Below are 12207 nucleotides of genomic sequence, written 5' to 3'. Positions count from 1 at the left end.
ACAGTAAACTTATTTTGGCCATAACTTGAGCTACAAAACTCCAAATGGAGTGATTCAAAAAAGGAAATTCAACTAGACAAAATAAGGAACAACTTTCATGTTTACCATTTCCTCAAATTCCCACTGCAACAGTGCTTAATGGAATAGTAAAGTTAAGTTTCAAAAACTGAAAATTTTGTTTCCCTTGGTTAAAGCTTAGAAATGGTATTAATGCTTAATGCCAACAAGTTTTAAATGAAAAATGTGGTATGTTTGAAGTGCCAAAGTCAGTGTACATATTTTCTATGCAAAAGTCAACTTTTTTGTTGACCAATGAAATGAATAGTGACACCAAAAGTTGAAATTCAAAGATTGAAGAATTTTAAAGTATCAAATGCCCTAGTATACCTAACAAGATTGGTTTGGATAGGTTGGCATGCCAATAGGGTATTGTTTTAGCAGTACTGCGAAAGGCTTTATGCCTGTATTCATGGCTTTATGCCCGTATTCATGGCTTTTATGCCCGTATGCATGGCTTTTATGCCCGATTATGTGATATCATGGCTTTTTAGCCATACTGACTGCATACATGGTTGACGTTCTGCGTCCCATGGTATGACGGCCCGAGGCACCACGGTGCCCAGTGCCAACGACCCGTTATCCAGTCCAGTCATCCAGTATAGGTTACTTGGGCAACCAAATGAATAGAAAAGCTTAACTGTGAACTGATTATTAAAGAAAATACGAAAATTAAGTATCAGGAATGATTACAAAAATACAAGGAAGCTCAAGATCATGAAGAAAAAAAATAATTAATGAAATGCATGAAGAAGTTAATATCATAAAACATGATTAGCCCTTGACTGAACAATAAGTTAGTAATTACTCATTTCTTATGAACACAATAGCAAGGAAATTATTATTTTTATTTGCATATTATATTTTCTTGTATTATTGGCACTACTAAGCTTTATGCTTAGCGCGTCGCTTTTGCAACGCGTAGGTACTGAAGATTTGGACAGAGGGCCTAGTAGACCACAGATTCGGTAAGGCAGTTCACAATTCTGCATAGTGTCCGTGTCACCTCACCGTCTACAGTGCATTGGTAGGACACTAGGTCCCATTTTGTATTTTGAGATTTTTGTAAATTTGGTAATTAAACTCTTATTTTATCATATGTATTTGAACAAATGTAATATAATTTTGTATTAATGTAAGTACTTGTAATTTGTGATTATAAATCACATGTGAGAATTTATTTATGATTTGAGTCTAATGATGATGTGAAATGATAAATAGAGGGATCGTTAAGAAATTGCTGTAACTTGATGTGATACAAAATGTGAATTGTATATGAGTACCATGAGATGAATGATTGAGAAATAAATGAAATAAGATGAAATTATTCTGAGACTTTGTTGATAATTGGAGTTGGGATTGATTGAATATGATCATAGGAAGTGTTTTTCACAGGTTCCAAAGAACTGTTTTCTCCATTTTTAGCCGGTGCTTTGTCGGATTTTCTATAAAATTTTCGGAACCTCAAATAAATTACAATTTCAAGAAATGAATTATATTTCACAAGTTATTTTCAAAACTATGATAAAAATGAAATAAGATAAAATCGGTGCTTCGGCACCGAGTGTGACACACTTCGCTCGGCTACACTGTAGTCGGGTGAGGGGTGTCACAAGGGTTCAATTAGCAGTACTACACATGGCATTATGCCATTCTGTGATTTCATGGCTTTTAGCCATTCCGACATTGTGTTGAGACTTGGCCTTGTGCCTAATGTTATTACAGCTTATTAGCTGTTCTGTTGCACACCGGGAGACACATATGTGACCGATGGTGTGGCTGCTCGAGGTACTTGATACCCAGTGCCAGTTTACCCGTTTATCTAGTCCAGTCATCCAGTATAGGTTACTTAGGCAACCAAAAATGAAAGTTGATAAATTTAATGAAATAATGAATATAACAAGTACTAAATAAATAAGACTACCAATATTTATTAAAAATTTATTTGCATGAGACATCAATACACTCACCACATATTTATTTCCTTTTAGTTCTTTTTATTTTATTATTGGCACCACTAAGCATTATTGCTTAGCGCATCGCTTTTTGCCACGCATAGGTTCTGGAGAGACAGACAAAGAGCCCAGCAAACCACAGACTGGGTGAGGTCACAGATCTACCTAGCGTCAGAGTCACCTCTCATCTACAGTGCATCAGTGGTAAGACCTTTAGGTCCCTTTTGAAATTATGTTTTTGCATTTTGTAATAGGTAGTAGTTTGTGGTTTGTAAATTATGAACTCATGTAAATAGTAAATTTATGTAATCATATGTTGATGTACATATTTTGAAGAATTTTGTTAATTAATATAATTTGAGAATATCTTCATGAAATTTTAGTTGATTTTGAATTTGAATGAAATTGTGGATTAATGTTGAGAACTTGAAATGATTGCTAATGTTGAAACCATGTTGATGGTTATTGGAGTTTGAGAATGATTGGAAATGATTACTGAAAGTCTTTTCACAGGTTCCGAAGAACTGTTTTCTCCATTTTTAGCCGGTACTCTGCCGGATTTTCTATAAAATTTTTGGAACCTCAAATAAATTATAATTTCAATAAATGACTTAAATGAAATATATTTCATAAATTATACTTCATAACTATGAAAAAAAATAAATTAGGAAGAATAAAAAAATGATTAAATTAAAATAGGGTGTTCCGGCACACTGCATGGCATATCTTGCTCGACTACATTATAGACGGGTAAAGGGTGTCACATTTAGTTGTATCAGAGCACGGTTTAGGTGTTTCTGGGACTAGATTGAGTCCATACTATGCATTGCATTTATAAGAGTCGAGGTGACACTAATGCAAATCTATTTGTCTTTATTATTTTGAATAGGATATGGACCCTACATCACAGAGGAAAGTTGAGGAGGAAGTGAAGAGTCATGCTCCACCGCCAGCTCAAGCAGAGCCTGCTCAGCCTCCACAGGCCATGTTCTAGCAAATGGCTGAATTCTTCAAACAAATGCCTGGGGTAATGCTGCCACCACCACCACCACCTGCACAGCAGAAATCACACTTGGAAAGACTGAGAAAATTTAGAGCAGTGGACTTCTTTGGCAAGAGAGAAGATGATTCTGTTACAGCCGAAAATTGGTTGAACATAACTAGTAGAGTTTTAAAACAACTGCACTATACTCCTGAACAAAATCTAGAAGCTGTTGCATCTCTGTTGCAAGATGATGCCTACCAATGGTGGGATACAGTGTTTAGTGAAGTGCAGCCAGAAGTAATAACTTGGGACTTCTTCCTCTCAGAATTTAAGAAAAAATATGTCGGTAGTGTATACCTGAAAGAGAGAAGAAGAGAGTTCATTAACCTGAGGCAGAGACAGCTGACAGTGGCCGAGTATGAAAAAGAATTTACCAAACTAAGCCGCTATGGAGGGGAGATAGTCACTAATGAAGCTGAGAGGTGTAAAAGATTTTAAGAGGGATTAAATGACAACATAAAGATCATGATTACTGCTTTGGGAGTCACAGACTTCACCAAGTTAGTGGAAGCTGCTATAAAAGCTAAAAAGGTTAGAATAAGTGAGCAGACCAGAAGAGAGAGACAGCAGAAGAGGGGCCCGAGTCAGTCTAGTTCATCTCCTACACCTAGGAAAAAGTTCAAAGGTCCACCTGCACAGAGTTCAGGTCAACCACAAGGTTAGGGTCAGTCTCAGGGGCCCAGGCCACAGTTCACCCCTAGGAGAGGTCACCCACACTATCAAGGCGGCTCTCGTGGACGGGTTTAGGGACTAGCCCCAAAGATCTTCTGCATGTCCACATTGCCTGAAGCGGCATAAGGGGGAGTGTTGGAGAGTAACTGGTGCTTGCTTAAGGTGTGGGTCGACAGAGCATCAGCTGAGGAACTGTCCATGCAGAACTACTACAGCTGCTCTAACACAAGCAGACAGACCTACTCCTGCACCACAAAGGGGTAGGAAATCTGGCAAATCTGAGGCAGTGAGACCATCAGAGAGGCCTGCATCTGAGCCAACAGAGAGGCCTGAGGGCAAACCACCTGCCAGAGCCTATGCCATGAGAGCTCAGGAGGAGCAAGATGCCCCTGACATCATTAAGGGTACGTTCTCCCTCTACAATACATCTGTGCATGCATTGGTGGATCTAGGATCCACTCATTCATACATCTGCATCAACCTACCCGTAGAAAGGGGGATACTGGTAGGGGAGAGTGACCAAGACATTCTGGTCATTAATCCATTGGGCCACAGAGTAGTGGTGAACAAAGTGTACAAGGGTTGCCCGTTAAGGATTCAGGGGTATGAATTCTTGGCAGACTTGATTGAGTTGCCTTTCCATGAGTTTGATGTGATTTTGGGAATGGACTGGTTGTCACGTCATCAGGCAATGGTTGACTGTAAACTGAAGAGGATTTCTTTGAAAACTCCTGAGGGTAATGAGATCACAATTGTGGGGGAAATGACAGATTTCTTATCCAATGTCATCTCATCCACAGTTGCAAGAAAACTAATGAGAAAAGGCTGTGAAGCCTACCTAGCACATGTGGTGGATACTAGGCAGGCTAAGCCAGATCTATGTGACATACCCACAGTAAGAGACTTCCCAGATGTATTCCCTGAAGAATTGCCTGGCTTGCCAATTTGCTATTGAGATACTGCCGGGTACAGCACCAATCTCTATTGCTCCTTATAGGATGGCACCCATAGAATTGAAGGAACTAAAATTCCAGTTACAGGAGTTGCTAGATAAGGGGTTCATACACCCCAGTGTATGAAATACTTGCCCCTTAGACAGAGGCGATGGATTGAGTTCCTGAAGGACTATGATTGTGTAATTGATTACCATCCTGGAAAGGGAAATGTAGTTGCTGATGCTTTGAGCAAAAAATCCATCACAGCTTTGAGATCATTGAATGCCCGTCTATCTTTGGCTCAAGATGGGGCTATTTTGGCTGAGTTACAAGTGAGGCCAAACCTGTTACAGCAAATTTTAGATGGGCAGAAGGTAGATGTGAAGCTAAAGGCTATTATGAGCAAAATCCTAGAAGGGAAAGAAACTGACTATGAAGTGAAAGCAGATGGGTGTCTGTGCTACAAAGGAAGACTGTGTGTACCAGATGATGAGGTTTTGAAGGCCAGTATTTTAAAAGAGGCACATACCAGTGTTTATGCTATGCACCCAGGAAGTACAAAAATATATCATGATCTAAAGCTTCAGTATTAGTGGCTTGGTATGAAGAAGGACATAGCTGACTATGTGACTAAATGCTTGACATGTCAGCAAGTCAAGGCAAAACATCAAGTTCCATCTGGTTTGCTACAGCCTATACGCATACCTGAATGGAAATGGGATCGGGTCACCATGGATTTTGTAAGTGGTCTACCTCTCACCCAGAAGAAGCATGATACAATATGGGTAATAGTAGATAGATTGACGAAGTCAGCACACTTTCTGCCAGTTAGGACTGACTACTCACTGGAGAAGTTAGCAGAATTGTATATCAGTGAGATAGTTAGACTGCATGGAATTCCACTTTCCATCATATCTGATCGAGACCTAATGTTTACATTGAGATTTTGGAAAAATTTGCATGAATCCTTGGGTACACAACTCCACTTCAGCACAGCTTTCCATCCTCAGACGGATGGGCAATCAGAAAGAGTAATCCAGGTAAATAATTGAAACCAATTGAATTAATACAAATATTGAACTGAAATGATAATAATAACATGAAATTTATGTCAAGTCCTTGAGGATATGCTGAGGAGTTGTGTCATTGAGTTTGAGAGAAGTTGGGATAGATACCTCCCACTGGCAGAATTTACATACAATAATAGCTACCAAGCTAGCATCCAAATGGCCCCGTATGAAGCACTATATGAGAGGAAATGTAGAACTCCAGTGTGCTGGACTGAATTGGGTGAAGATAAACTGGTAGGGCCAGACCTGGTGAAACAGACTGAGGAAAAGGTAAAGCTAATCAAAGCCAATCTAAAAGTTTCCTCGGACAGACAAAAATCCTATGCCGACCTAAAGAGAAAAGAAATAGAATATGCGGTTGGCGACAAAGTGTTCCTCAAGGTGTCACTGTGGAAGAAGGTACTGAGGTTTGGAAGAAAAGGTAAGTTAAGCCCTAGGTTCATTGCCCATATGAAGTGATTGAACGTGTGGGTCCAGTGGCCTACAAGCTAGCTTTACCACCAAAGCTGGACAAAATCTACAATGTGTTCCATGTATCTATGCTAAGAAGATACCGCTCAAATCCTTCACATGTCATCTCCATGTAAGAAATTGAAGTACAACCGGATTTGACATATGAAGAAGAACCCATACGGATCCTGGCTCGGGAAGTGAAAGAGTTGAGGAATAAGCAGATTCCACTGGTGAAAGTGCTTTGGAGGCACCACAACACCGAGGAGGCAACTTGGGAAAGTGAAGAGACGATGAGGCAATAGTTCCCTCAACTGTTTGCATCAAGTAAATTTCGAGGATGAAATTTAAATTAGAGGGAAAGAGTTATAACACCCTCCCTGTAGCAATTCCATACATTCTACTGTTCCGGTGACCAGTGTCGGTCCGGACAGCTAGAACGTCTAAAAAAATATTTAAACTAAAGTGAGGAACCATAATTAACTCAAATATTAATAAGAAAAATTTAGGAAAAATTTTAGAAATAAAATATAACCAAGTTAAATGAGTCGGTGCCCTAGCGATGGGTAACCTAGTAGGAAGTTGCAGTTCTCTCAACTAGGAGCCCTAGACCAGGGAAAAAATTCATAAAATAATTTTTGGGACTCCAGAGAAGGTTCATTAAGGTTCCTATGGCATTTGAATGCCAAGAAAATGCTTAGAAAAATTTTTCAATCGGTACAAACGATTTTGGCTCAATAAGACAAATGGAGGGCATTTTGGTCATTTCGTCTTCAGAGATGATTTTTGGCTGACTTGTCCAGTTAAGTAAATAATTATTATGACATAAAATATGAATAAATATTGCTACAAATTAAATTGAAATTAAGTAGAAAAAAAAAGAAAATGAATTAAATAAGAAATTATGACATCACATGATGTCATTAGTGCGCCTCCACCCAATCACATGGTGACACATGGCTATCACTCACTTAAAATAAGTTAAATGGGAAAAAATGAAAGAAAAAAAATCAGATTTCTTTTTTCCTTTCTTCTTCCATCCGTAGCCTTCCTTATCCCTTCCACCCAAACCTCCATGAAAGCTCCACCAAAGCTTCATAACTCATCAAATCTCACCCCAAAACCCTAAACACTCTTCACAAAAATTAATCCCCATATCAAGAGCAAGGTTTTGATTATCATAAAGTGAAGAAATTCCAAGGTTTATACAAGCCAATAAAGAGACCAAAGAGGTTAGTTTGAATATGAATAAATAATTAAGAAATTGAGATAAATTATGTGTGAAATTGAGAATGGAATTTTGGCCAACTTTATGGGACTGGTAGTTGATGGTTTTGATGGATTTAAAATGTCTTAGAAATGGTGTTGATGTGTAGACATAAATTTGAAATGGATCAGTATGCCTAATTGACATGTGTTGTGTGAACCTTGAATTTGAGCTAGGGTTTGGACACAAAAACTTGGATCTTGTTCATGTTTTGGTGAAAGTAAGTTTTAATGGTCAATTAGTGACCATTTGGTTATGTGTAAACTAGAAATGAAGTGGTTTGTGCAGTGAGAATTGAGGTTAGTATGGCTGCCCTTGGTGACCTGCAGGACTAAGCATGAGTCCAGCAGCTTTGGACAGCAATAACTAGAGTTGTAAAGGTTCAATTGGTGCAAGGCCAATTGGACATGAAACTAGACACATAATGGCACAACTTTGGTGAAGAAATAATGCCCATAAAACTAAACTAAGTTGACCTAAAGATTGTCCTAATCCGGGTGACCTGCATTCTAGCTAGGAAAAATAACCAAATGAACAGTGTTTAGTCATTTGGCCGTAACTCAGTGTAGAAAGGTCCAATCGACCTGAAATTTTACCAGAAACAAGCTGAGATATATACCTACAACTTTCAAGAAGAAATCTAACCAAAATTATGACCATAACATATTCAAAAAGTGACCTAAATCACTGCTCAAAATACTATAGATTTGGTCAGTCCAGAAAATCTGGAAAATTTGTAATCCGGCCAATTGTGGTTTTTGGGTCATAACTTGAGATACAAAACTCCAAATGGAGTGATTCAAAAAAATAAATGTAACTAGACAAAAAAAGGAACAACTTTCGTGTTGATCACTTTGCCAAATTCTCACTGCAAAAATGACTAATGCAATAGTAAACACAAAGCTTAAAATCTGAAAATTTTGAACAATTAACATTAAGCTTAGAAATGGTATTGGCAACCAATATCAACAACTTTAGAATGCAAAATGTGGTATGTTGGGAGTATTAGAACCAATATACCTATTGTCTATGCAAAAGTCAACATTTTAGTTGACTAATGAAATGAATAGTAACACCTAAACTTAAATTTCAAGAATTGTAAAGTTTAAAAGTGTAACATGCCCTAGTACACCTAGCAAGATTGGTTTGGATAGGTTGGCATGCCAATAGGGTTCAGTTAACAGTACTGCACATGGCATTATGCCATTCTGTGATTTCATGGCTTTTAACCATTCTGACATTGTGTTGAGACTTAGCCTTATGCCTAATGTTATTACAGCTTATTAGCTTTTCTATTGCACACCGGGAGACACATATGTGACCGATGGTGTGACGGCCCGAGGCACTTGATACCCAGTGCCAGTTTACCCATTTATCCAGTCCAGTCATCCAGTATAGGTTACTTGGGCAACCAAAAATGAAAGTTGATAAATTTAATGAAATAATGAATATAACAAGTACCAAATAAATAAGACTACCAATATTTATCAAAAATTTGTTTGCATGAGACATCAATACACTCACTGCATATTTATTTCCTTTTAGTTCTTTTTATTTTATTATTGGCACCACTAAGCATTATTGCTTAGGCCGTCGCTTTTTGCCACGCATAAGTTCTGGAGAGACAGACAGAGAGCCCAGCAGACCACATACTGGGTGAGGTCACAGATCTGCCTAGCGTCAGAGTTACCTCTCATATACAGTGCATCAGTGGTAGGACCTTTAGGTCCCTTTTGAAATTATGTTTTTTCATTTTGTAATAGGTAGTAGTTTGTGATTTGTAAATTATTAACTCATGTAAATAGTAAATTTATGTAATCATATGTTGATGTACATATTTTGAAGAATTTTGTTAATTAATATAATTTGAGAATATCTTCATTAAATTTTAGTTGATTTTGAATTTGAATGAAATTGTGGATTAATGTTAAGAACTTGAAATGATTGCTAATGTTGAGACCATATTGATGGTTATTGGAGTTTGAGAATGATTGGATATGATTATTGGAGGTGTTTTTCACAGGTTCCGAAGAATTATTTTCTCCATTTTTAGCCGGTACTCTGCCGGATTTTCTATAAAATTTTTGAAATTTCAAATAAATTATAATTTCAAAAAATGACTTAAATGAATTATATTTCATAAACTGTACTTCATAACTATGAAAAAAAAATAAATTAGGAAGAATAAAAGAATGATTGAATTAAAATAGGGTGTTCCAGTACATTGCGTGGCTTATCTTACTTGGCTACACTGTAGATGGGTAAGGGGTGTCACAAGAGGAATGCAGTGCCATATTGTAAAACAAATTGCCTGCAAAGTTGAAAGATCCAGGAAGCTTCTCCATACCTTGTCTCATTGGCGACAAGAAAATAGACAAGGCCCTCTGCTATCTTGGGGCAACTGTGAGTTTAATGCCTCTATCAATATGCCAAAAGCTGGAAGTCGGAGAACTAAAACCCATAACAATTTCATTGCAATTGGCTGACTGGTCTGTGAAATACCCTGTGGGCATTCTAGAAAAGATCCCTATCAAGGTGGGAAAATTCTTTATCCCAATTGATTTTGTTGTCCTTTAGATAGAAGAGGATGTTCAAATCCCTATCATCCTGGGAAGACCCTTCTTAGCAACCGTCAGAGCAATCATAGATGTCAAAAATGGGCAGCTGACTCTCAAGGTAGGAGATAAAGAAGTGGAATTCAACTTGTTCGACACGATGAAACACAAATTCGAACCTGATGAATGCCTTAGGGTTGACATAGTTGACAAGCAAGTTGAGGAGGAATTTCATAAAGCCCATCCTGAAGATCCTCTTGAAGCATGCATTGTGCACAGCCACACAGCAAATAATGAGAACACAGAAATGGTAGCCTATGCATAACATTTAGTAGCTCATCCACTCCTACTTTTGGATCAAGCTTTCAAAGTAGAGGAGCTGAAGGAGGAACAAACCAAAAGCAAGTCAGAGAAAAACACTGAACAGGTAAAACTCAAACCTCTTCCCTCTACGCTAAGGTACGCATTCTTGGACTCAAATTCTGAATATCCTATTATTATCAATGCCAATCTATCTGAAATAGAAGAGGAAAAATTGCTAAGCATGCTTAGGACCCATAGCAAGAGCATAGGGTATAAAATAGAAGACCTAAAAGGGATTCATCCTTCCATTTGCATGCATAGGATACTTATGGAAGAAAACAATAAACCCACTATTAAACATAAAAAAAGACTTAACCCAAACATGAAAGAAGTAGTGAAAAATGAAACTATTAGATACAGGTATTATATACCCAATTTCTGATAGTAAATGGGTTAGTCTAGTGCATGTAGTGCCTAAGAAAGGTGGGACAACTATCATTCAAAATGCAAATGATGAACTAATCCCTACTAGGATAGTTACTGGTTGGTGCATGTGCATAGACTATAGGAAATTGAATAGTGCCACTAGAAAAGACCATTTTCCTCTTCCTTTCATATAGACCAAATGTTGGAAAGATTAGTAAAACATTCCTACTTTTGCTATCTAGATGGGTATTCAGGATTTTTCTAAATTCCTATTCACCTAGAAGACCAAGAAAAGACCACATTCACATGCCCTTATGGAACCTTTGCATATAAAAGAATGCCCTTTGGTCTTTGTAATGCCCCCGCTACCTTTCAAAAATGCATGATGGCTATTTTTTATGATTATATGGAAAATATCATGGAAGTTTTATGGATGATTTTTCTGTTTATGGCACCACTTTTGATGATTGCTTAGCTAACTTATCCAAAGTGTTGTAAAGATGTGAAGAATCAAACCTAGTCCTGAATTGGGAAAAATGCCACTTCATGGTAAAAGAAAGCATAGTTCTTGGTCATCTGATATCAGAAAAGAGGGATTGAAGTTGACAAGGCAAAAATTGAAGTCATTGAAAAGATGCCACCACTAACATCAGTCAAAGGAGTATGAAGCTTTTTGGGACATGCAGGCTTCTACAGAAGATTCATTAAAGATTTTTTCAAAATAGCTAAACAATTGAAAATTTTATTAAGTCAAGATGTTTCCTTTGATTTTGATGAAAATTGCCTTATTTCTTTCAACAGGATAAAAGAAGCCTTGATCTCAGCACCCATTATGCAATCACCTGATTGGCAGCTACCATTCAAAATCATGTGCGATGCAAGTGATTATGCTGTGGGAGCAGTGTTTGGGCAAAGAAAAGATAAAAAGCTCCACGCCATTTATTACGCTAGCAAGATACTCGATGACGCGCAAATCAATTATGACCACAGAAAAGGAATTCGTAGCAGTAGTGTTTGCAATTAACATATTTAGATCCTACTTAATTGGGTCAAAAGTCATTGTATTCACAGATCATGCTGCCATTCGGTACCTATTGATTAAGAAAGAGGCAAAACCAAGGCTGATTCGATGAATTTTACTCCTGTAAGAATTTGACCTTGAAATCAAGGACAAAAAGGGATCCGAAAATGTAGTGGTTGACCATCTCTCCAGGCTGAAACTGGAATACATAAGGGACATAGAGGATTTGCCAATTGATGATTAATTTCTTGATAAGCAATTACTAGCATTCCCCCAAGCTCCATGGTATGCTGACTTTGCTAATTTTCTTATATGCAGGGTATTGCCTCCAAACATGACTTATCAGCAAAAGAAAAAATTTCTGCATGATGTGCGATTCTACACATGGGAGGAACCTTTGCTGTACAAGAGATGCAATGACGGGCTAATAAGACAATGCATACCAGAAGAG

At 37.7% G+C, this 12207-nt stretch overlaps 1 protein-coding gene across 1 annotated transcript; it reads left to right on the top strand.

Moving 5' to 3' along the window:
- The first annotated feature begins 9863 nt into the window (after positions 1 to 9863).
- On the top strand, positions 9864 to 10331 carry LOC131179459 (uncharacterized). Its single transcript, XM_058146309.1, has 2 exons — positions 9864 to 9986; positions 10029 to 10331. Exons 1-2 carry the CDS (start codon positions 9864 to 9866, stop codon positions 10329 to 10331), a joined length of 426 nt encoding a protein of 141 aa, XP_058002292.1.
- The last annotated feature ends 1876 nt before the right edge of the window (positions 10332 to 12207 follow it).

Source organism: Hevea brasiliensis, chromosome 4, assembly GCF_030052815.1.
Source record: "Hevea brasiliensis isolate MT/VB/25A 57/8 chromosome 4, ASM3005281v1, whole genome shotgun sequence".
Lineage (NCBI taxonomy): Eukaryota > Viridiplantae > Streptophyta > Magnoliopsida > Malpighiales > Euphorbiaceae > Hevea > Hevea brasiliensis.
The sequence above is the reverse complement of the archived record's forward strand: the minus strand, read 5'-3'. Positions and strand labels throughout refer to the sequence as shown.

Coding starts and splice junctions, on each gene's coding strand:
- LOC131179459 (XM_058146309.1), top strand. CDS start 9,864: ATGCCTCTATCAATATGCCAAAAGCTGGAAGTCGGAGAACTAAAACCC. Junction 9,987..10,028: donor TAGAAAAGATCCCTATCAAG/GTGGGAAAATTC, acceptor GTTGTCCTTTAG/ATAGAAGAGGATGTTCAAAT.